This window comes from Triturus cristatus, chromosome 8, assembly GCF_964204655.1.
Source record: "Triturus cristatus chromosome 8, aTriCri1.1, whole genome shotgun sequence".
In the NCBI taxonomy this organism is placed as follows: domain Eukaryota; kingdom Metazoa; phylum Chordata; class Amphibia; order Caudata; family Salamandridae; genus Triturus; species Triturus cristatus.
In genome coordinates, this window is record NC_140591.1 from 1,058,996,942 (window position 1) to 1,059,024,044 (window position 27,103).

Below are 27,103 nucleotides of genomic sequence, written 5' to 3' on the forward strand. Positions count from 1 at the left end.
TTTATCTCTTCTACACGCCCTAGTGCACTTTACTTCAATACAGCTATTTTGCACTGATTTTCTATTAGGCAAAATACTAGACTTTTGGCTATATATTAGTTTCGCACTAGCGAGCATGCCAGCAGTTCAAAACCTTGCGTTCCGTGATGTCGTGTGTTATTTTGTAGAATAAGGATTTCTAAAATGAATGTTAAGCAAATGCATGCACTGTGAAAATGTGAATATTTTCATAGAAATTGAGGTATTGGCAAAAACGTATTAATAATTGTGCATCTTACGCACGACATGGGACAATTTCCTCCTGTGCAATATGTTCACTATAAAAGGAGTCGTTTGTCACCTCCCTTTGAAGTCTCGCGGTCCGTGCTAGGACTGGGAAGCCCCACCGCAGAGTTCTCCCCCCCCCCCCTCCCCTCTACGAGCCTGGGTTCAACAGTTTTCTCACTGCCTGTGCCAAGCTTTTAAAAAAAGGTACTGTAAGTCCCCGTGGTGGGCATGGCATGCCACAGCGAACACACTGTGTATGTTTTAAAGCTCCCTCGGCTGTAGCAGCGCAGCGCTCCTCCCCCTGTGATTCATTATACATGAGGTACGTCACCGTGCCACCATCACACCTGAAATAGCCCTCAGTGACAGAGAGTCGGGTTTCCAAAACGCAGTAGAGGGCAAGCAAGCACAACGCCGAGCGATTTCGGAAATAAACGCTGCCGCAGTCCTTAGTTCGGACCATTTTCTCTCTGTGCAGGAAAGAACAGTGTCCACCATTAGGAACACATTTTCCGGGCAACACGCACTGCCCAAGCCAGCCTCTCTCTTCATGAAACGGCAAATGAACAGTTCAGTTCGCACCTTTTATATGTAGAAATCGCAGTGCGTAATGCAGCCCACGCCTGCTCGCTATTCTGGAGTAAGCGCGCCTTTCATTGCCTTATGATTCAGACTTCTGGGTCACTGAAGGTCTCCGAAGTAGCGCGCCGCGGGCTCGCGGGGATTTTTTGGCTGCTTTGTGTGCTTCGGCTATTCACGCCGACTTTCTGTAGCCTGTTGCTGCTGTTGTTGAGTCGTGACGCTTGCCAGTCTCACTAGGACTCTGGAGAGGAGTCTTTCTGAACTAGGCACCTGTGTTGGTGTTTCTTGTGTCTGAGGAGGCGTTCTCCCTGCACCTGTTCCACTGAACGCACTGCATCGATTCCAGTACAGCAAGCAGGAAGTGAGACTGGCGATGGTAGATGCACCTCCCGGGTAACATTCCGTCGTGAGTCTTTCACATGGTCACCTCCTGTTCACCTGATCGCGGGACACCATGAATTCGAGGAAGACGTGCGCGCAGCCCCTCCCATAACAGCAGACTTCGGAGCTGTCAGATCGGTCCCAAGGTGTGCAGGTCAGACATGAGCTCACCTGCCTCTTCCCAGCTCAGCCTCTCCCTTGCTGCCTGGATAGGATGGGGGGTGCTCCAGGGGCACACCGTAACCGCTTCCGATGCCGCGCTCGGTGCTGTGGGCCTGGGGGCCAGCACCGTCCCTGGAGGTCTTAGCCAAAGCATGGTGACCACCATGTCTCAAGGGGACGAGATCAGGCTGCCCGTCTTCACTCTCGATTACCCTCACGTGCAGATTCCCTTTGAGATCACCCTGTGGATACTGCTGGCATCTCTTGCTAAAATAGGTGAGTGACACAACTAACCGCTTTCATACTTAGGACAAACACCACATGACAAAGAGGAACAATTGAATACTCTTGACACCAAATTTCCCCCACCCCTCCCTTCTTTGTTATGTATGCCCTCAGAAAGGATTTGCTATTGCCCTATAATGGGATTACAAGTTTTGTCCTAAATTGTGTGTGCCCAACAAATGACAATTGCAGGGGTACTGGAACATCCCAAAATTATAGTACTGCTGCCCGAACATTTTCCAGTATTTATCAAAGCTAGCTCATTTACAGCCAATTTTATTAGCAACTTTAACTTTTGATTTTTGTGTGGCAGAAAAATTGGCTAGACACATTCAAGTAAGTTTTCCTGAAATGTTTGTTCTTGATTAAATGTAACATGTCCGAACTCCCATATTTCCCTTGAATTAAGTTTTTAGTGGGTTTACGTTCAGTTCAGACAAAATACATTTCAGGGTAACTATAAAGGAAGAGGTTTGTCGTGAATGGAACAGGTTTAACCCACAGTGGTTACTTGTAGTCCCGCACCAAAGGAAGTACTTGCAATCTTGCATAGCAAGGAAACTGTATTTCGTGGAAAGCAAGAATAACGATAGGTATAAAAGAGAAATATATTCAATCAATATAAGCAGGCGCTCTACTATCGCTCCATAGAAACTAGAAGGCTGACACCGAGGAATGCATTTAAAAAGCCAAGGTTGACTGTACGAAAGCTACATGAAAAACAAGCATCTTATTATAGCGTGATATCTGACAGAGTTGTCAAAACCTGTATCGCACATCTATACACATCTATACAACTTATGGCACACACAATAAAAATGTAAATAACCCTGTAATTTTTTTTAAAAAAAAACGCCCTTGGGCAAAGCAAACAAGGTGATCCAGCCAATCATATTCAGTGTTAGGGCGAGGAAACATAGCTGTGAATAACTTCATGAAATTACAGAGACAAATACGAACTTCCACTTGATGATGAACACCTTTAGGGATCGAAATCCATGTTATTAGGCTGTAAAAAGCAAGTAGGGCCAACCTTTGGCATTGTCACTTTAAATGTAAAAATGAATGCAGAATTGCCTTAAGGTAAATGTATTTCGTGTTATGCAACAGTGTGGAATGCATCTTGTAACATCTGTGCTACAGATGTGTCCTAGGTGAGGGTCCATATGTAGGGAGAAGGGAAGAGGAAGATTTGTAAGACTCATCCGAAGGAGAGGAAAAAATGGCATACCCTGAAGTGCAAGATGAAGAGATACCAGCCTTAATGAAAGGGAGGTGGAGGTTGGTCCTTCTGCATGGACACACAGGGGCTGTGTTATTGAGGTGCATGATGAGCAGCAATAGGATTTAAATGATGGCTTGACTCATGCAGGGATCCTATAGAAACGTCGGTTGAGTTCATCTTTGTATGCCCTCAATGAGATAGATGGGTTGTTGTGAGAACTTTTTCAGGGGGTACAAGGGTGTCCTGGGTTTATTGGGCCTCAATTGTGTCAACTGAGCTCATTCATCACTGCTTTCTTGGGGTCCATTGTCACTCCAAATTGCAAAGTGAGCACAACCCTTTAACACTTGATTCTCAAGATAGTTAAAGCAGAAAAGTCTAAGGTTTCCACAGGAAGGTGAGATGGTTTGGAAACTCATAGATCAACAACACATTAACACTCAATAAATCATTTGCCTGTTCGTGGTTTTACTCTTAAAAAGAAAAAATAATGTACACAAAATAATACTATGATCGCCTCACAATAATATATAGTAAATACTGTCATTAAAACAATATACTAAATTGACAGCACAATGACAGAGGAAATAACATTTAAAAAAAAATTAATAAATGAAGCCTCACCTGCTCTAAATATTTATCACAGAGGGAAACTAACTCCTTAAGTATAGTTTGCTGTCATTATCTGAAAGATATCTAAGCAGAGTACAGTTACGGGCAACGGCGGACACAGCGACCGCACTCCCCTGCTGTGTTCCCTTCGTGTTTGATTCAACAATAAATCCGGCTGAGTGTGCACAAGCTACTCCAGCACCTGCCGTTGTTGGGTGCCAGCTGTGATGCAGATAATGAATGAACCCAAGATTTGGAGTGGTGCACCACCCGTTGATAAAGATAGTTTGTCAATAAGTCATATAGTATTGATTTTAGTTGTCTTAATGAGTCCCTTATTTTCATAAGAATACAAATACAGAAAATTGCAAGCCAACGCGTTTCGTTCATATACAATGAACTTCTTCAGGGCATCAAGTGCGGTCCTGGGAGAGAATGCATATATGTAGTATGGCTGCATGGGCCTTCTTGATAAGGGCCAGCGTGCGATGAATCTAATGTAGAACTAGCAGCAGCCGTCAGCTCCGTTTGGTAGTGTGGAAGATATCTAGTGACAAGCTGTGTGCCTGCAGACCGTAACATGGAAAACTCCAATATCCTTAAATAAGTCTACTGAATTACTATGAACTCTTCACAATAAGCAAATAGGTATACAGATTTTGCCAACACAATCACAATAAATAATAAAGGCCTATTGCTTTTGACTATGTATTTAAAGCTACAGGCTGCAACACCATTGAGACATTATCCTTAAGCCTCTCCTGACAGAGGCCTAACACAGCCTCTAGGTAGACTTAATGTATTTAAACTATAATGAACACCTAACCTCAGAGACACAATGCATTTTTCCAGACCTGATAAATTGCCTGTCACTGTTAACCATGGGCTCTGATAAGAGAGCTAGGGGATGCTCAGAGTGGACTCAGTTTTTCATTATAGAGGCCATGGGTCCTCTGTGACAAATGCCTTGTGTATCTCAATTGCCTAGCAAACCTCAGGACACTGTAACATCTGCCACAGGCACAGTATTCTCACCAATGATGTCATTTAAGATGTCACAAGTGTTGTTATAAATACTATCATTTTACATGGTACGGGTGATTTCATATGGAAGGGCCTCACCAGTACATGGATAAGGTGCCAGTCATAGTAAATGTAGTGTGGTGAGTGAGGTGACAACAATAGATAGAGTGGTGCAGGACTTTTAGTAATTTGAAGGCAGTGTGTAAATTAAAAATGTAAGTTACAACTGTAACCTTCGAATTTCGAAAGTTTTTCTAGTTTAAGTTGTGTTTGTATAGAAAGAATAAATAAAGTTTTCCAAATTATAACTTATCCCTAACTTTTGTTTTTTCATTGAATTTCATTGGTTTTTATTATTTAACGAAAGTGTGTTTCAAATCGTAGTGTCGAGTGTCATTTATTAGTGTGTCATCAATTGGAGTATCTTATAGCACAACAGAGGAGAGGGGATACGCTGTAGTGTGGTAGACTGGAGTATTGTAGAGGGAAATACAGTGTAGTGAAGTAGAGTGAAGTGGGCTAGGTACAGTGGAGTAAAGTCTTATACACTTGAGTGGTGTGGTGTGTCGTATAGTGAAGTGGAGTACGTTAAAGTAGAGCGGCGTGTTGCACAGTGGAGTCGCGTGTCGTACAGTACAGCAGCCCATCATTGACTGCCATAGAGTACCGTACAGTGTTGTAGAGAGGAGTGGCATAGAGTAGACTAGGGTGTACCAGAGTATCATTCAGTGGAGTGTCATTAAGAGGAGTTTCATAGAATACACTGGATGAGAGTGTCATAAAGTGCACTGGTGTATCATACAGTGGAGTGCTGTATCGTAGAGAGGAGTGGAGTGCAGTGGCATCTCGCCAAGTGTTATTCAGTGCACTACACTGATGTACTGTGGACTGTCATTCAATGCAGTGCCATACAGTGAAATAGCGTAGAGTGGACTGGCATAGAGAGGAATACTATATAGTGCAGTAGCATATAGTGGAGTGGACTACAGTGGAGTGGAGTTAAATATAATACAGTGGAGTGGCGTAAAGTGAAGTGTTGTCTATTGGAACAGCGTAGAATGGAGTCGTGTACAGTTTGGTGGGATACACTGGAGTGGTATAGATTTGAGTACCGTCTATTGGAGTGGAATATATTGGAATAGTTAACAGTGAAGAGGCGTAGACTGGAGTGGCAGACACTGGAAAAGTGTAGAGTGGAGTTCCATTCAGTGCAGTGTTGTAGAGTGGTATAGTATATACTACAGTAGCAGAGAGTGGAGTGGCATACAATGGAATAGCATATAGGACAGTAGCGTACAGTGGAGTGGTGTGGAGGGGAGTTTTATACACAGGAGTGGCATTCATTGGAGTGGTGTAGAGTGGGATATAAGACAGTGGAGTGGTGTATAGCGAAGTGTTGTTGAATGGAATAGCATGAAATGAAGAGGTGTACAGTTGAGTGGCATAAACTGGAATGGCACATAGGAGACTACCATCTAGTGGAGTAGCATAAAGTGGAATAGCATACAGTGGAGTGACTTAGAGTGGAGTGGAATACAGTGGAATGGTTTTGAATGCACTGGCATTCAGTGCAGTGGCATAGAGTGGAATAGCAAAAACTTTAGTAGCAGAGAGTAGGGTAGCATAGAGTGGCCAGATGCCCACTACAGTGGTGCACAGTGGAGTGGGGTACAGTGGAAAAACTTATAGTGGAGGGGCGTAGATTGGAGTTGCGTACATTGTAATAGCATAGACTGAAGTGGTGTAAACTAAAGTGGTGTATAGTGGAGCGGGGTAGAGTGGAATAACATACAGGGGAGTGGAGTTGCATACAGTATAATAGTGTAGAGTGGAGTAGAATGTAGTGCAGTACAGTGGAATAGCGTACAGTGTAGTACAGTGGACTGGCATACTGTCAAATAGCATAGAGTGGAGTAGCATAGAGCGGAGAGGCGCACAGTTGTGTGGCATAGACTGAAGGGATGTGTACTGCAGTAGGACAAAGTTGAATAACAAAGAGTAAGTGGCATAGACTGGAATGGCATCCAATGCAATAGCATACAATGGAGTGGCATAGAGTGGGTTATTGTACACTGTAGTGGCATAACATGCAGTGGCGTACAGTGGAGTGGCGTGCAGTGTAATAGCATAGATTGGAGTAGCCGTACAGTGGAGTGGCGCACAGTGTTACAGTTTATTCTGGAGTAGCATACAGAGGAGCGGCATACAGCACAGTAGCGTAGACTGGAGTAGAATAGAATACCATACAGTGGAGTGGCATAGAGTGGAGTGGGTACAGTGAAGTAGCGTAGAGTGGAGTGGCATAGATCGGAGTGGTGTACACTTGAGTGGCGTACAGTGGAATACCATAGAGTGTAGTGGAGTATAATGGAATGCACACACTAGAGTGGTGTACAGTGGATTGGCGTGCACTAGAGTGGGGTAGAGTTGAATACCATACAGAGGAGTGCTGTAGAATGAAGCTGTGTACAGTGGAATAGTGTAGAGTGTAATTGCGTATAGTGGAGTAGCAGACACTGGATTGGTGTAGAGTGGAGTGGCAAACATTATGGGGACATAGAATGAAATAGCGTATAGCATAGTAGCATACAGTGGACTGACATAGAGTCTAGGGGCATTGGGTGGAGTGGTGAGCAGTGGAGTAGTGTACGGTGGAATAGATAGAGTTAAGTAGCATAGAGTGGAGTAGCATAGAGTGGAGTGGAGTGGAGGTGAATAGAGTGGCACATGGATACAGATGACATTAGGTAGGAATCTAGAATATGGTGTGAAAAGTAACACAACAGCCATTTGTGATTCCTTGTGTTTATCCAGATTTATCAACCAACATACGGCCATGTATGGTAGACTTGCGTTTCTTTGAAAATCTGTTTTAGGTATTGCGCTGGCCACGTGATACTATGTGTGACGCAAGGGTAATAGAATGCAATAAGAATTCTGAGTGTTAGTGATACATTGTGCCACAGTACACCACAGCACTTTTGCCTACAATGCGGCTGCATTTTGGGTTAGGGTCTTATATATAGGTAACTAGTACTTTTTATTCTTTTCCCCTACCTATTATCACTTTATTAAAGTGTTAAAAGGCATAGAAAAGAATTCAAATCTTTCCATATATTTAAAAGAAGTTTATGGTATATCTCGCTAGTATTTAGCAAATAACTGTTTCTTTTTTAGCCAATTTACCCATTTTATTTAATTCTTTAACTTGTATTGTCTTTTAGTGCAATTTGCACACTGCATCATAATTTGTTAGATTTTTAAAAAATATGCAAAAAATTTAAAATACACTGCAGGACACTATATTAGTAAACTATAGTGTATTATGGTGATATTTTAATACATTTAAAAAAAAGTTTTGGGTACAACTGAGGTACTCTAGTATTTTTTTAGAACGTATTAAATATTGTAATTATTTTTCTCTACCTATTACTAGTTTATTTAAGTGAGAAAAGGTAGGGAAAAATAACAAAACCTACTCTTACCTGTATTTTACACCTGGCTGCCTTTAACTTTTGTACAGGCAGCCATTAGCTAATGATATAATGCCTTGTCACTTGCAGGTACATGGTAATTTCGTGAAATTACCACAAAATTACAGAAACAACAGATATTACTAAGACTTATCCCCTTATAACTTAAAAAATACTTACCCTACATACCTTTACAACCAAAAGGATCTGCTGCACCCCAAAATCTATAATCCTGCCAAATTTCAGCCAAATCCGACTAGTCGTTTTCACGTTATGTCCAATACAATAAGTCTATGGAAAATACATTGGGAACAAAACCTGTTTGGAGCCCCTCTTTTTTCTTCGCGCCCTTTTGGCCATGCATGTTGAAACTTGCCATCATCTACCAATATAGAAGGAGGGATTAGCCTGGAAAGTTCAAATGAAAACACAATGGTGGCTTGTTTGGGATACGTCAAACAGGCACAAAGTTATTTAGAGGCAAAAATTGGAGAAATTTCTATCTCTGGTATCTCCGGTAACCCTAACTATAGCTACAGGGTGGATACCACCACTCTGTTTTATATATATATATATATATATATATCCACCTACTCCTTGATTGTTGTTGACATAGACATATGAATTTCACTTTGCAACATTTGGAATTCTTTAGATGATTCTAGGTTGGTAACGTTATGAATTTTGACAAAAAATGCACTTTGTCTACTGATGTTACATACTTTATGTAAATAATCATCTTAGACTACATTATCTAGGATTGCCTAACTTCAATAAGATTCTCTGACAGGCTTAAGGTACTTTACAATGATCGTGATTCATCTTCAATTCCAGATTGCCTGAGATTAATTGTAATAATTTTCTAACATTATCCGAATTAACAACAAATACCGTGGAGGATGAATTATTGTGATTCGCAACTGATCTAAATTCTCATTTACTTTTAAATAACATATCTTGATCGACGATGCGATGTATGTCCAGTATGTTTTCACTTTCTACTATTAATTTGAAAATGTTGCTTTAAAAAGACACTCTGGACAATAGGACTCTATGGTCCAGTTGAAGGCTGAGTGCCGAAACGCGTCGACCGTCCTTTTGTGCGTGTTCTTGATGATTTATGCTGAATAAATACTAACGGAGTGTTCTCTGTGGTGCCGTGCTTTCCTTTGCTGCGACGAACCCTGGGACTCGGGGTGAAGCGAGAGAGAAGTTTGTTTATATATATATATATATATATATATTCACTGAAAAAACCATAGGTTTCAGGCACGTTATAGTTAGGAACTAGCATTTAAAAAACCTTAGAAATTCACTGCAAAAAAACATAGGTTTCAGGGGCGTTATAGTTAGCTGGACATTTCACTCGTACAAAACCATATAAATTCCCCCGTTACAGTTAGTTCAGCTAACTATAACTGACGCGCCCGCAATGCACTGCTGATAATGTCACATATTACATCACTCATGACATGGTCAGTGACATCACTCATGACATCACTCATGACATCTCAAATTACATCACTGATGACATTATCCAGTGAATGTGTATTTTTCTGAAAATTAAATATGTTTTATATATGTATATCTCAAGGTCGATGGAAGAATAAATGGGTATATAAGTGTCTAAATGGATGATTTTGTTTTCAAAAATTGATTGTATAACTGACTGATTAAGTGTATCTTAGTGAATACATGGGTTAGTGAGTAATGTTTCAATATGTAAATATGTGTATCAGTCTCTCACTTTGTGTATAAGTGACTGCATGGGTTGGTGAATAGCTATATGAGTGTCTATATAGGTTATTAGTTGGTTTTTTGAGTATCAGTATAATTGAGTGTCTGTATGGTTTGGTGGGGGGTATTACGTAGTGCATAGATGCATGAATGAGTGACTCACTGTTTGTATGTGTTGAAGACAGCATGTGTGCAGGACAGTATGAGTGGATGAGTGTGTGTATGGGTTTGTTAGTGAGTGAATGACTGTCTTAATAGTGTCTTTATGAATAACTACATTTGTTTTAAACTAGTATATGTGACTATTGGTATATATAAGTGAGTATATGTGAGAATGAGAGATTGGAAGAGTTCCTGTATGAATAAGTATGTGTTTCTATAAGTGATTGTTTAAAAGACTAAGTATGTGTAAGTTTCTGTAGAAGTAAGTGTGGTGGTGTGTGCATAACTGTATATGCAAGTAAATGGATATTTGATTCCTTATTAGCATGAGTGACTATGTGTGTGAGTAACTCTATGGATGAGTGGCGGTGTGTAAAAGGATGTATAGGGGTATGACTACATATGATGAGTGAGTACATGTATGAGTGACTGTATAGGACTGTTGGTGAATAAGTGGATGTGTATGTGGATCTTAGAATTACTGAATAGGTTGTTGTAACTGGTATTGGTATGTCCATTGTTTTGAAAATGTTAGTTTCTATTTTTGAATGTGTGTATCAAAGGTTATATTGGGGTGAGAGGAGGTCTGCCACTCTATCACAAGGATGATGTCATCAGTGATGTCATGAGTGATGTCATTTGAGATGTCATCAGTGATGTCATGAGGGATGTCACTGGCCATGTCATAAGTGATGCAATATGTGACGTCATCAGCAGTGCATTGCGGGTGCACGAGTTATATTTAGCTGAACTAACTATAACGGGGGTCTATGCTTATGTACGAGTGAAATGTCCAGATAACTATAACGCCCCTGAAGCCTATGGTTTTTGCAGTGAATTTCTAAGGTTTTTTAAATGCTAATTCCTAACTATAACGTGCCTGAAACCTATGGTTTTTTCCAGTGAATTTCAAAGGTTTTTTAAATGCTAATTTCTAACTATGCCTACAGAGGTAGGATTTGAGAAGAAAGAAGAAAAAACGCACAGAAATAAAAAAAGAAAGGCAGAAAGAAGCAACAGAAGTCCTCAAAGATGAAGAAAAGTGCAGGAAGAGGGAAAACGTGCAGAAAGATCAAACAGAAGAGCAGAAAGAAGCCTTGTTGCAAAATCCTCCTGTACCATCAACTTTTTCAGATGGATACTGGTGGTAACTGCATCTGACTAACCAGTCCTAGAGCCAGTGCTATGTTAAAAGACACTTAGAATACAGTGAAAACACCTACATACACTAGGGAACACTATGCATTGGGGTCTCCCTGTGATTAGCAAAACCTCCTCTGTAAGCCACTAGTATATAATAGGGCAGGGGAATTAAAACTACCTCTTAAAGTGCTCCACAGGGCGTGTTTGCCCACGTCACCTCAGGCCCCGTCCCCTCCCTTCACCACTGTGCAAACACTCTCTGTGGTCGTTTAAAGTTGGGAGATTAAGTCCCTTTGAATCCTGAGGGTCCCTATGGTCCAACTAGCCCACTAGGTACCTCCAGTATGCGTCACAGATCTGCGTTGCAGAGAGGTGTAAAAAGGGGCACAGCCTAGTCCACCTCTCTGCAACGCAGCGCAGTGGCATTTACTGGAAGCCCCTGGTGGGCTAGTAGGCCACCAGGAACCCTCAGGATTGAAGGGGAATTATTTCCCCAACTTAAAACGCGCCACAGGGTGTGTTTGCACACGTCACCTCAGGCCCCGTCCCCTCCCTTCCCCACTGTGTAAACACCCTGTGGCCGTTTTAAGTTGGGAGATTAAGTCCACTTGAATCCTGAGGGCCCCAAGGGTCCAACTAGCCCACTAGGTACCTCCAGTAAGCGCCACAGAACTGCGTTGCAGAGAGATGTAAAAAGGGGCACGGCCTAGACCACCTCTCTGCAATGCAGCGCAGTGGCGCTTACTGGAAGCACCTGGTGGGCTAGTTGGCCCCCAGGGTCCCTCAGGATTGAAGGTGAATTATTTCCCCAACTTAAAACACACCACTGGGCCTGTTTGAACACGTCATCTCAGGCCCTGTCCCCTCCCTTCACCACTGTGTAAACACGCCCTGTGGCCGTTTTTAGTTTGGATACTAAGATAATTTGAATCCTGAGGGTCCCTAGGGTCCAACTAGCCCACTAGGTACCTCCAGTAAGCGCCACAGAGCTGCGTTGCAGAGAGGTGTAAAAAGTGGCACGGCCTGGACTACCTCTCTGCAACGCAGCGCAGTGGCGCTTACTGGAAGCACCTGGTAGGCTAGTTAGCCCCCAGGGTCCCTCAGGATTGAAGGGGAATTATTTCCCCAACTTAAAAAGTGCCATAGTACGTGTTTGCACACGTCACCTCAGGCCACGTCCCCTCCCTTCCCCACTGTGTAAACACGCCCTGTGGCCATTTTTTAAGTTGGGAGATTAAGTCCCCTTGAATCCTGAGGGTCCCTAGGGGCAAAATAGCCCACTAGGTATGTCCAGTAAGCCCCATTGCAGAGAGGTGTAAAAAGGGGCATGGCCTGCACCACCTCTCTGCAACGCAGACCAGTGGCGCTTACTGGAAGCACCTGGTGGGCTAGTTGGCCCCCAGGGTCCCTCAGGATTGAAAGGGAATTATTTCCCCAATTTAAAACGCACCACAGGGCGTGTTTGCACACGTCACCTCAAGCCCCATCCCCTCCCTTCACCACTGTGTAAACGCGCCCTGTGGCCATTCTAAGTTGAGAGGTTAAGTCCCCTTGAATCCTAAGGGTCCCTAGGGTCAAACTAGCCCACAAGGTACCTCCAGTAAGCGCCACAGAGCTGCGTTGCATAGAGGTGTAAAAAGTGGCGTGGCCTCAGAACACCTGTCTGCAACGCAGCTCCCTGGCGCATACTGGAGATATCTGTTGGGCTAGTTGGCCCTCAGGGACCCTCAGTATTGAAGGGGAATTAATTCCCCATCTTACAACTGGCCAGGGGGCACATTTGCAGAGTGCTGCAAGGAGGGGGCGTGGCCTCCGGCGCGATTTTATTTTTTTAAGAAGCAGGGCTGTGTGGCCCCCCTTCTTTTTCTAATTTATTGGCCCTGGCCACCCCATCCCCCAGGGCCTGCACCCTAATTTTTTTTTTGTTGAAATAATTATTTTGGCCCTCCCAAGGCCTTAATCGGCCCCGGGGACCCCAACACCCGGGTCATGGCCTTTTTAAAAAAAAAATCCTTAGGAGGGGGGCTGCGTTGCCCCCCTCCTCAGGCCACTTATGGCCCCGGGGACCCCATCCCCCGGGGCCAGCCTTTGTTTTTTATTATTTTTAAAAAATATATATTTATAGACACACCTAGGACATGCTGGACAAACCGTATGTACCTATCACCATGACGATTTGCGTGATATTCATTAAAAGGCGACTATGCATACAATGAATCCACGTGGAATGTATTTACACCACTAGTGAAGCTCTGACATGTCTGACGCCCTACCGTGCCTAATCCCGGCGCCCCTGCCGGTGGGTACTCTCCAAGTAGACACCCTTGTCGTTTATTTATACAAACATGTGTAGCTATTGACGGGCACATTTAATACACACGCACACCAAGCCATTCAAAGGAGATTTGATAAAAATTCGACCAAACTATGCAAGAAACCCCCCTCACGGTGAATAAAACACACATCCATCGCCGGATGTGTAATACTTTTTATTTTACTCGCTGGAAAGGAGACAAACCTCACTTGAGAGTCACAGCGTGCTCCTGGCTGAGCCCAATGCTGTGTTACACCCACCAGTGCCCGCCAAGTGCCACACACCTCTGTGTTGTATTCCATCAGATAGCGTGTATGCTATGACACTCTCTAACCCATGTGCACTGTAACACGGCCCCGTGAATATGTCATGCCACACTTGCCTTTGCACAGGTTATATTGCCCCATCTAACGTGCCTTCCTCGATGCCTATGTTATAACGCACAGCGCTATGCCATACATATTACGATTCCGGGATCCATATCTTTGTCACAGTGCATATGCAGCGTTACACTCCCCAGCACATATTTTATATTACAACTTTAGAGACTAGTTAGGTAACACAACACTGCCCTGTGCATATTACACTCCAAGGCGCATATCGCATAGCACGCGCTAGTGCCTGTGCTATCTCGCGCTCTCCAATGAATCTGTCATTGCGCACAATGTATTGCATATTATATTTCACACCCCGGTTCATCTTATTTCACACTTTATGGTGCATAGTTTATACTATATACTATATCTAGTTTTCATTTTCAATCGTGCTCTCAGGACTATGTTCTATATAACACTGCATCCACCTACCCTTTTCACGGGCATTACATTTTGCGATGGGGGGTGGAGGGTCAGGGGGTGTTTCTGCCAAGTGAGCCCGGAGTCACAGTCAAAAACGTCCTCTTCTTCCTGAATAAAAATGAGATTATGCTGCATGCTTGTTCATATTTTAAGTAGTTTGCACAGACACACATTTTAAAAACAATAAAGTTCCTAATACCCACCTTCTCTGAACAGTTAGGTTGCTGCCCCATCCACCTCCTTCCTATCCTCTGTTGTCTGAATCAATGGACTAGCCTCCTCCCTCCTGCCATGCATGTTCTGATGTGCTGCCACTGCCCTCCATTTAGCATGATGTACCAGTCCACTACTCATGCCCTCCATTGCCCAATTCTATGGATCATCATGGACCTCCTGCTTAGCCTCTGTGCTTAGCTTGCTGCCCCTATTCTCCTTCCCCCTGCCCTCCGATGTCTTTGTGCATGCCCCTGCTCCATGCTTTTTGCCCTCCATGTGCAATGGACCTGCCACTCCTATCTACTCTGAGTGTTCTGTTGAGCTGCCACTCTTGTCCCACCTGCCTAGCATTGTCAGATGACTGTAACCTGTCCCTGCCACCTCCACCCTGCCTGTCCACATGCCATGCCCCTATCCCCTTCCTCCTGTCCTCCATGGTCCATTTTACTGCCACACCTTTCTGCCCTCCCTGGTCTGTTGTGCTGCAACTGCTCCTCCTGCCTGCCCCGCGCGGTCTGTTGTGAGGCCCCTTCCCCTGAACTCTCTTGTCTGTGCCCAGGTCCTGACTCTCCCTTCTATCCTCCATGGTCCTTTGTGCATGCCCCTGCATGCTCCTTCTTGCCCATCCTAGCCATTGTGCTGCCACTAACCCTCTCGCTTTCCATGCATGATCTTCTGTGCTGCCATGGCCCCTCCCACCTTCCCTGTGTGGTCAGCTAGTTGCCCCTGACCCCCTCCCACCTTCCCTCCATGGTCTGTGTGTATGCCATCATAGTCTCATTGTTCCTCTCCATGGTGTGTCTTGTTTCAAGTGCCCATCCTGCCTGACCTCCATGGTCATCTTGCTGCTCCTGCCCTGCCCACTTACTGCCAGCCCTCTGTTTCCATGTGCAGACCCCTATTCCCTCCCTCCTGGCTTGTCTGTTCCATTGTAATGCCCCTGATCCATCCCTCCTGCCCTTTATGGTCTGTTATGCTGCAGCTTTCTCTCCTGTCTGTCCAATATGGTCAGCTAGCTACCATTGGCTTTTTCCCCTCTGTTCTCTCTTTGTCCATGTGCATGGTTCTGTCCCCTCCCTATTGCTTTCTATGGATTTTTGTGCTGCACTCCTGTCCCGCATCCGCTGTGTGGTGTATTGTGCTGCTGCAAACTCTGATGCCTGCCCTGTAGGGTCAGTTTGGTGCACCTCTCCATGTCCCTCCTGTCGTTTGTTATCCGAGTCCATGTCCCTACCCCAATTCCTCCTGCCTACCATGATTCAATGTACCATACTTGCGAACATTTTGAACTTGGTAAGATTGAGATTTTGAAAAAAAACTGGGGTATTGATTTTCCCCTTTGAGTTACATTGAAAAAGAGGAGATTGTAGACAGGAGACAGATCAAATAAAGCCCATTTGAGCTTAAAAACATTGGACGTTTCCTGGCTGAAACGGGTCTGTTGGCATGTATGGTTGTACTACCACTGCCTCTTCCTTCTGCCCATAATGGTCTATTATATTGCCACAGCATCTCTTGCCAGTCCTGTATTGTTTGTTTGTCATCCTGCCCCCCTTTCCACTGCCCTCCATAGTCTGTTGTGCTGCCACTGCCCTTCCTGCCTGCCCAGTGTGGTCAAATTGTTGACTCTGCACTCTCCTACCTGCCTTCAATTTTCAGAGTCCGTGCCCCTGGCCTCTGCCTCTCAACAGTATCCCAATGAACAACTAGATTGCTAACATTTTATATTTATTACAAAAGTGTGGAACGCCTGAGGTCATCTTGATGTAATCAAAACTATAATACCTAGAGTATTTCCTTTAGAGATTACATATATGAGAGGGTCTTATCTGCATCAAAATGATGGTTAGTGCTCTAAAAATCTAAAATGAGGACATATTTTCTGAGTTTTCAAATAGCGACAAAGAACTTTAAAATTATTTGTAATCTTTATGTTTTTTTATCCAGTTGACCACTTGATTAAATGTTGCACCTTGGCGAGAGGATGTGGTGTTACTTCCAGAGCTGCAGACTTTGCAACTGGGGAACCAGGTTGGAGTTTCTGCTTCAGCTCAACATTCTTTGATTCTGGTCAAATCACTTAATCTCCCCATGTCTACAACCAAAATGAATTTGATCTTGTGTGATGTAACCAATGCTCATGTAAAGCATTCCAATACTTGACAAGTCTGCACTATATAAAACTGCAAATACACAAAAAATAAGTGTTTTGCACACTTCTGTCGTTGGGCTACATGTGGGCTACATCTGGGTGATATTTGTGCTGCATTTAGGCTCTTTTGTGTCTGGTGGCCATCTTGGGAGATTTATTTGTGATGAAGTTTCCTAATTTCCTCATTTACTGCAGTCTCCTCAGTAGGAAATGCTTTCAGTTTTTTACTTTGATTCCCTCAAGAAGGTATTCAGATATGTCACACATTTGCCATAAATTCTGAATGTTAGCACTCTAGTTGCTCATTAGATCACTGTAGTAAAGCTACTGCTCACCACGGAAGTCTGATGCTGGTATTAAAAGTGCATGTTTCAGTCTGCATATCAGAATTTTTTAATGAAATAGAAGAGGATTTGAGAAGTCACTCAAGATGTGCCCTAATGTTTCTTTCTTCAGCACTAATCATAATTTCTACGGCAAAATGAACCCCCTCATTGTGTTCCTTTTTAAATTAAATGTTTTAAGTGTTACCAGTTTATTCCAATCAAGATGACTTCAGGTGTGCCATACTTTTGTCATAAGTAAGACAGTAAGCGCTCTAGTTGTTCTTAAAAACACTCTGGGACATTCTGTCATTAGGCTATACTTGGGCTACATCTGGGTGATATTTGGGCTACATTTGGGCTCTTTTGTCTCTGGTGGCCATCTTGGGAGATTTATTTGTTATGAAGTTTCCTAATTTCCTCATTTACTGCAGTCTCCTCAGTGGGAATACTTTCAGTTTTTTATTTTGGTTCCATCAAGAAGGCATTCAGATGTGTCACACATTTGCCATAAATTCTGAATGTTAGCACTATAGTTGCTCATTAGATCACTGTAGTAGAACTACTGCTCACCAGGGAAGTCTGCTGCTGGTATTTAAAGTGCATGTTTCAGTCTGCATGTCAGAATTTGTTTATGAAATAGAAGTGGATTTGAGAAGTAAAAATGTGCCCTAATTTTCTTTCTGCAGAACTAATCATAATTTCTATGGCAAAATGAACCCCCTCATTTTGTTCCTTTGTAAATTAAATGTTTTAAGTGTTACCACTTTATTCCAATCAAGATAGCTTCAGGTGTGCCATACTTTTGTCATAAGTAAGACTGTTAGCGCTCTAGTTGTTCGTTAGAACACTCTGGGATATTCTGTCATTGGGTTATACTTGGGCTACATCTTGGTGATATTTGGGCTACATTTGGGCTCTTTTGTCTCTGGTGGCCATCTTGGGAGATTTATTTGTTATGAAGTTTCCTAATTTCCTCATTTACTGCAGTCTCCTCAGTGGGAATACTTTCAGTTTTGTACTTTGGTTCCATCAAGAAGGCATTCAGATGTGTCACACATTTGCCATAAATTCTGAATGTTAGCACTCTAGTTGCTCATTAGATCACTGTAGTAAAGCTACTGCTCACCAGGGAAGTCTGCTGCTGGTATTCAAAGTGCATGTTTCAGGCTGCATGTCAGAATTTTTTTATGACATAGAAGAGGATTTGAGAAGTCAAAATGTACCCTAATTTTTCTTTCTGCAGCACTAATCATAATTTCTTTGGCAAAATGAATCCCCTCATTGTGTTCCTTTGTAAATTAAATGTTTTAAGTGTTACCACTTTATTCCATTCAAAATGGCTTCATGTGTGCCATACTTTTGTCATAAGTAAGACTGTTAGCGCTCTAGTTGTTCGTTAGAACACTCTGTGACATCCTGTCATTGGGCTATACTTGGGCAACATTTGGGTGATAGTTGGGCTACATTTGGGCTCTTTTGTCTCTGGTGGCCATTTTGGGAGACTTATTTGTTATGATGTTTCCTAATTTTCTCATTTACTGCAGTCTCCTCGGTAGGAAATACTTTCAGTTTTTTACTTTGATTCCATCAAGAAGGCATTCAGATGTGTCACAAATTTGCCATAAATTCAGAATGTTAGCACTCTAGTTGCTTATTAGATGACTGTAGTAAAGCTACTGCTCACCAGGGAAGTCTGCTGCTGGTATTGAAAGTGCATGTTTCAGTCTGCATGTCAGAATATTTTAATGAAATAGAAGAGGATTTGAGAAGTCACTCAAAATGTGCCCTAATTTTTTTTTCTGCAGCACTAATCATACTTTCTATGGCAAAATGAACCCCCTCATTTTGTTCCTTTTTAAATTAAATGTTTTAAGAATTACCACTTTATTCCAACCAAGATGGCTTCAGGTGTGCCATACGTTTGTCATAAGTAGGACTGTTAGCGCTCTAGTTGTTCTTCAGAACACTCTGGGAAGCTGCAGTAGAACACAAAGGAATCAACTGACAGTCTCTGCCCTTGTTGGATGTAAATGTTTTACTGAGAATGTCAGACTTCATTCTCACATGACTGAGAAAGATAATGTGAATTTACAGAAAATATGCTCTCAGTTAGCTTATAGATCACCTTCCAAACCTCTGTGGGAAAAGCATGAGAAAATAGTTTTCTCTCAAACATGATTCATGATATCACAGCAGAAGGCTTTTTCACATGGTAAAATCACCTGAGAACACACCACAATTCCTAAAATGAGTATGGTACCATCAACAAATGATTTATAATGTAACTAAAGTCTTAAAAACCTTCTATTAACTGCAATGCTTTTTAACACTTTCGCTGCGGCGGGAATTCCGCCGCAGCGCTGGGGGGTGCGGGGGGGCAGCGCGGTGGCGCTGTGCTCATGACGGAGCCACACCGTCATGAGCCACGGTTGAGCTGTGCTCATGACGGAGCGTTTCCGTCATGACTCCGCCCAGTTGCGTTGTCCCCCCGCACAGGCGGGGAAACAGCGCCGTGTGGGCGGCGCAGCCGCCAACGGTCGTGGCATGACGGAACCGTTCCGTCATGAGCACACGGCAACCGTGGCTCATGACGGAGCGGTTCCCTCATGAGCGGGGAAGGGGTTAATGAGGTGCTATCATGTATAATGGTCCCAAGATGGCTGCCAACACTTCTTGGATGAAGTGCTGACAGCCAATCAGATCTCACGATGAGATGTGTGGTTAGGCTCCGCCCAGATATAGATGTGATTTTACTTTTGATTTTCTCAGGAACTACTGAACGGATTTACACCATTTAAGCAAAAGGCACATGCCTGACCTGAGGACTACCTCTTTGCCAAATTTCAAGTAATTCTGTTCAGCCGTTCGGGCTGTACCTTCGACTAAAGGTCCTATGGGAAAATGCATGGGGAAAACGCGTTTTGGGACCCCCCTTTTTTCTCAGCCCCCGCTTGACGAATCACCCCGAGACTTTCAGGGTAGCAGCTGAGCGGATCGCCCCATTAGTTTTGAAAATTTCACGAAGATATGTCAACCGGCGCCAAAGTTATTCAAAATAGAATTTTCAGATTTCCTATGGGAACTCGACTAACTATAACTATCTACTGGCAACCGCCAGTAGATAATATATATATATGTATATATATATATATATATATTCACTGAAAAAACCATAGGTTTCACACATGCTATAGTTAGCTGGACATTTTACTCGAGGAAATTAAAAAACCAATGAAATTCCCCCGTTATAGTTAGTGCAGGCAACTATAACTCACGCGACCGTAATCCTCTGCTGATGCTAATACTGTATTTAGACACTTATTTGCCCATGTCTTCTTCCATTAAATTTTAGCTATACATATATTACAAATTTTTTTTTTTCATAAAGACACATATGTCATCAGCAGAGGATTGCGGTCGCGTGAGTTATAGTTGCCTGCACTAACTATAACGGGGGAATTTCATTGGTTTTTTATGAGTAAAATGTCCAGCTAACTATAACATGTGTGAAACCTATGGTTTTTTCAGTGAATTTGCAAGGTTTTTTAAATGCTAATTCCTAACTATAACGTGTGTGAAACCTATGGTTTTTTCAGTGAATTTGTACGTTTTTTAAATGCTAATTCCTAACTATAACATGTGTGAAACCTATGGTTTTTTCAGTGAATTTGCAAGGTTTTTTAAATGCTAATTTCTAACTATAACGTGTGTGAAACCCATGGTTTTTTCAGTGAATTTGTATGGTTTTTTAAATGCTAATTCTTAGCTATAACATATGTGATTCCCATATTTTTTTTTATTGATTTTTTATGATTTTTTTTTATAAATTCATATATTAAATGTGTTTTTTTTTAAAAAAAAAACAAGTTTTTTTAAAACTTTTTATTCTCTTAAAACACTATGTTTTTTTTCTAAAAAATCTGCAATATTTCAAGTTTTCTCTTTTTTTTTTTTACCAAACAGGTAAGATATATTAGTATAGCTTTGAAAATATATATTTTTTTTTTAGTACGCGTACGGTAAGCTTACGGTAAGCGTACGGTTTACGCAATGTCCGTAATTTATCTACGCTGTTTGCGTATAGTTACGCAATTTGCGTAGCCGCGCGTACTGCGCGTGGGGCGCGTACGCGTGTACGCTACACGCGCACGTTACGCGGAAGTGTTGGGGAGTGACTGTTATGCGCATGCGCGCGAGCGCGTGTCTTTTTTACGCGCATGCGTACTTTTGCCGTAAGCGCACCGTAAGCGCACCGTAAGCGTAACGTACGCGCACGGTGGGTCATGTGATCATGAAACACAACTTTTGATTGGTTGAAACTACTTTCAGTTCTAGAACTCTCCTACACCACACCCATTCCCCTCATTTCTGCTTGTGATCCCTTAGGAGAAGGAGCTGGGTTGTCTTTGTGATACGATGGCAGAACAGCAGAGCTCTTCTGAGAGTGAGGCTAGCAGCACTACCTTGAGGCAGAGAAGGAGGAAAGAAAAGACCTCTTTCATATGGGAGTATTTTACTTTTCCAGAGGGCAAGAAAAAGGTAAATGCACCCTTAGTGACTTGTAAGCTGTGTGGCCGTGTACTTTCAAGAGGGAATCCCAACAAGAAGTATTCCTTCGGGAATCACACCATGTTGAGACACCTTAAAGATGTACACAGAAGGACACATGCTCGACATACTGAAGGTAACCCTTCAGTAAGTCAACCAAGCACATCCACAGCAGCTCAGCCTGGTCCATCATCTGCAGGGCCGAGTCCTTCTTCTGCAGGTCAGGTGAGCCCTTCATCTGTGGTGGGAGCATCTCCTTTTTCTTCTCCTCTGGAAACAAACCATCGTTTTTTGAGGGTTGAAATACGGTGCGCCACTTGTCATGATCTAATTTGTCATAGGGAGACCAGTGTTTCCCTAGTGAACAATAAAATAGATCAGCACATTTGTCGTACCGACTAATATTCCCATTCTTTCTTTCCTCTGTCCCTGCATGAACACAACGGCTCTTGTAAGAGCCAACCTTACCTTTCATCTATTTTTTATATATGTTTTTAAAACTTTTTTTTGATTTTTTTTTTACCGTACGCGTACGGTACGCGTAATTATTATTATTTTTTTTAAAAAAAACACTAAAAATCAATTATTACATTACAAGGTCCTTGAGAGACTACAATGAAAAACTGAAAATGTGATTGTGGAGAAGTGGAAAAAAGGGACCATGACATTTTTGACTTACCATACCCACTCAAAAAAATATTTATTAATTTAAATTTAATTTTAATTGCTTTAAAAATGGTTCTAGTTTTCGAAAAAAAATTACCTCAATCTGAAAAAAAAGAAAAAAGTATTAATATTTAATAAAACATTTTATAATACAGTACACATATTTACATATTTTTCAAAAAAAAAATTTGCCTTTTTTTTGCTGTTTTCAGAATATATTGCATTTCACTGTAAATTGTGAAAGCAATTGCATTCATCATTTACTACTCTTTTTTTTGGCAAGTGATAAGTACTTTTACAATCTGACACATTTCTAATCCACTTTTCAGATTCTCAAAAAAGCACATGTCCAAACTGCTTTTTCAGACCAGCACCATGTGTAACCTGGGTGACTGACTACACTCCAGCAAGGGCAACCAGCCTTAGTGATGCTGAATGTATTTGCATTACTGACTGAAACCTCAAACCCCACTCGCTTGTGAATACTGTGCATGATTCCACAGGGTAAGCAGCTGGGTGTGTGCTAAGAGTCTGCTTCTGCACCAAAAAATGGCTCCCCCTTTCCATCTAATGCAACTGTGAAATCACCAGAGCAATACGCAATAAATCTCTGCCTGTAATTCCTTTTTGCACACAGAGTCATGTTTTCATATTAGTCACAAAACGAAATTTCTTTGCCAATTTGAAAGCACACTTACTACTCTTTTTTTTTGGCAAGTGATAAACACTTTTACAGACTGACACATTTTGAATTCACTTTTTAGATTCTTAAAAAAGCACATGTCCAAACTGCTTTTTCAGACCAGCACCATGTGTAACCTGGGTGACTGACTACACTCCAGCAAGGGCAACCAGCCTTAGTGATGCTGAATGTTTTTGCATTACTGACTGAAACCTCAAACCCCACTCGCTTGTGAATACTGTGCATGATTCCACAGGGTAAGCAGCTGGGTGTGTGCTAAGAGTCTGCTTCTGCACCAAAAAATGGCTCCCCCTTTCCATCTAATGCAACTGTGAAATCACCAGAGCAATACGCAATAAATCTCTGCCTGTAATTCCTTTTTGCACACAGAGTCATGTTTTCATATTAGTCACAAAACAAAATTTCTTTGCCAATTTGAAAGCACACTTACTACTCTTTTTTTTGGCAAGTGATAAACACTTTTACAGACTGACACATTTTGAATCCACTTTTCAGATTCTTAAAAAAGCACATGTCCAAACTGCTTTTTCAGACCAGCACCATGTGTAACCTGGGTGACTGACTACACTCCAGCAAGGGCAACCAGCCTTAGTGATGCTGAATGTATTTGCATTACTGACTGAAACCTCAAACCCCACTCGCTTGTTAATACTGTGCATGATTCCACAGGGTAAGCAGCTGGGTGTGTGCTAAGAGTCTGCTTCTGCACCAAAAAATGGCTCCCCCTTTCCATCTAATGCAACTGTGAAATCACCAGAGCAATACGCAATAAATCTCTGCCTGTAATTCCTTTTTGCACACAGAGTCATGTTTTCATATTAGTCACAAAACGAAATTTCTTTGCCAATTTGAAAGCACACTTACTACTCTTTTTTTTGGCAAGTGATAAACACTTTTACAGACTGACACATTTTAAACCAACTTTTTAGATTCTTAAAAAAGCACATGTCCAAACTGCTTTTTCAGACCAGCACCATGTGTAACCTGGGTGACTGACTACACTCCAGCAAGGGCAACCAGCCTTAGTGATGCTGAATGTATTTGCATTACTGACTGAAACCTCAAACCCCACTCGGTTGTGAATACTGTGCATGATTCCACAGGGTAAGCAGCTGGCTGTGTGCTAAGAGTCTGCTTCTGCATAAAAAAATACCTCCCCCTTTCCATCTAATGCAAATGTAAAATCACCAGAGCAATACCAAACAGCTTTCTGAGACCAGCAACATGTGTAACCTGGGTGACTGACTACACTCCAGCAAGGGCAACCAGCCTTAGTAATGCTGAATGTATTTGCATTACTGAGTGCAACCTCAAACCCTAAAAGTATTCCTTATTTATACCAGTACACCTTAATTTATCGTAAAAACATAGTCCATATTATTTTACATGTTCCTCACATTTAAATTTCTCCCAAAACAGAAAATGATAAACACAACTTCAACAAAAGGAATTCCATTTCTATTATTCATTTCTTAATTTACCATATACATCCCCTCTCAAACTCTAAACTCACCTTTAAAATAGTTAGTTGTGAAAGAAATGTGGCACTCAAACAGCAGATTATCAGACCCAGGATTTCTGTTCTTTACACCTCTCTCCTCTCAGCAGAACCAGATAATGGCAAAATTTCCCTCTCTTTTTCCACACATATACATGTTAGTTTCAAATCTCAGTGCTTCCCCCTTTTTTTCAAATGTAATCACACATTTCTATTGGTTGAAAACCAACCCTTTTCCAAAAGTACCCTTCCCCCAACTTGACTTCTGCCTAGTACCCTTCCCCCAACTTGACTTCTGCCTGCTACCATAGCAACAGCTCATGGAACACTGCTTTGTTGAGTTAGGTGAGAAGTTCACCACACAATGTTTCATTTCCAAAGAGCAAGAGTGCTTGACTTTTCAAACCTAACAGCAAATCCATAGTACTGTTCTTTGGTAACACATTTTTCTGCACCAATACAAAACATGCTTCTATTAATTTACACATACAGCCTAGTTTTTATTGTAGAATGGTATGAAACAGCCAATCAGTTCTTTTTTTTATAAAAAAAATATGTATGCCCCCATTTCCAAACTGTCTTTCATTTCTTTTTACCATTCTACTGAATTAAACCTCCTGAGTGCATCCAGTTCTCCTTTGAAGATGTTCACAGTGTGGATTGTAGGGCACAGCTATGTCTTCTGGAGTGAAAAGTATGCAGAGAAAACAGATATGGTGAGAGACCTTGCTTTGCCAAATGTAAACATTAAATAGATTGGTCAGAGAGGGTTAAAGTGGCACCAATTGATGCCATTGGTGAAATCCTTCATGCAAATCCAACACCCTGACCTCATAATAGTGCACTGTGGTGACAATGACCTAGGCACTTTGACTGGGGTAGGTCTGGAAATGCTTATGAAGGACACCTTTGCACAACTGTTTTCACTTTTCCCTAAAACTGCCTTTGTGTTTTCTAACATATGCCAAAGGCAAAAATGGAACTGGTCCAATCATTTCTGTCCACAGATTGACAAAGCAAGAAAGCACGTCAACAAATCTGTTTCTGCTTTCCTCCGTGACTATGGTATGGGTTCCATTTACCACAACAACTTGCGTTACGACATGCAAGACATTTATAGAGGAGATGGTGTGCACTTCACTGATGAAGGGAACAGAGTCTTCCTCTTGAACCTTAGACTCTGCATCGGTACTTACTTGTAGGTACCACTAAAAAATCACTTCATAAACACAACGGCTCTTTTTAGAGCCCCCTAATATCTAAACTCTTAAATCTGCATTTCATTTCTTTTATTTTATTTTTTTTCTACCGTACGCGTACGTTGAGCTTACCGTACGCGTACCCCGCGATTTTTTTTAAAATCAATAAATGTTTTCTTTGTACTTTTCTGTCCTTCTTTGACCCCCTTACAAATGTTAGGGGGTCTGTAACTCTCTCCCTTGCCCCCTTTTCAAGATATCACTCTTTTTTTTCTGAGTGAAACACACGAAATGGCGGCCGCCGCTTCCTGGTTTCGACCGATTCGAATGTTTACTAAGATCTAACAGCCAATCAGAATCGCACTCGAGCACGCCACCGTACGCGTACGGTAAGCGCACCGTAAGCGCACCGTACGCTGGCTCAGATATATATATTGATTTAAAGGCTATTTTCTCAGAATCTACTGAACAGATTTACACCAAACCTACAAAAGGCACTTCCTTGACCTGAGGACTACCTCTCTGCCAAATTTCAAGTAATTCTGTTCAGCCGTTCGGGCTGTAGCTGTGTCTGAAGGTCCTATGGAAAAATGCATGGGAAAAACACGTTTTGGGACCCCCCTTTTATCTCAATATATATATATACACACTAATTTGATCCTCCGATACATAGTACTGTAGTAGGTATAGTTAACTACAGTGTCAAGCAAACAGTGTATAATAAGTTGATAATGATTAAATGCTCTAAATCATTCTAAAAAGCATTAAAATCAATATGTTACATATATGAAATACATAACAAGTAAAGTTGGATGTCACCTTGTATTGTCATCTCATGGTTAAAATGACATAGTGGAATTAATTAGCCACTTGACCTTTTCAATTTTTAAATGCCATGTTTTATTAATGGATTTTAATGGTTTTTAGAAAGATTTAGAGCATTTAAGCAGCATCAATTTACTATTCACTGTTCGCCTGAGACTGCAGTTGTGTCTGCCTATGTTTTGAGAAATAAGTGCCTGATTACGATGGTGGTGAAACCGCCTCCGACAGCCTGTTGGTGGCAGTTTCACCACCATCGTAACCAGGTTTTACACCTGCCACATTTCAATGGCGGGCAAGTCTTTGGCGGTCGGAAAGACTGACAGTCACGGTTCCGATGAGCTCAAGCAGCCCGTCGGACAGTCGGAGGGGAATCATATCCCTACAATGGTGGCGGTGCCTACCAGGCACCGCCCTAGGGAATAAGATGTCTCTTTCCACCTCCCTTTTTCATGGCAGGTAGTCCACCATGCAAAGGCAGGTGGAAAGGGACTTTGGAGCCTATAATGGGCCCCCTTGCCCCCGTCTCACCAGATATGGGCACTTGGGGCACCTACGGTGCCTCCCCACATATCCCTGTGCCAAGTGGCAGGCTCCGCATGGGGCCTGCCACGTAGTGCAGGGATATGTAAAATGTCCTGTTTTTACATTGCGGTGGGTGCTGCGGCCAGCTGAAGTCCGTCTGCCATCATAATCACCCCTTTTGTTTTTTTGTGGGGGATAATGTTCTAGTATTTAATTTAGGCTTATATCCCACCTTATAGGGCTAAACCGGCTATTAAAGGCCTGCTTCAGAGTTAAAGGCCCAAG

The 27,103-nt window shown here is 42.2% G+C and overlaps 1 protein-coding gene across 1 annotated transcript in view; it reads left to right on the forward strand.

Moving 5' to 3' along the window:
- The first annotated feature begins 634 nt into the window (after positions 1 to 634).
- Positions 635 to 27,103, forward strand: part of LOC146805380 (sodium/hydrogen exchanger 2-like) — a 588,486-nt gene continuing 562,017 nt past the window's right edge. The window contains exon 1 of the mRNA XM_085622598.1: positions 635 to 1,668. Within this exon, the coding sequence (XP_085478724.1) occupies positions 1,392 to 1,668 (277 nt within the window). The 5' untranslated portion in view covers positions 635 to 1,391. The remainder of the gene's footprint in view (positions 1,669 to 27,103) is intronic.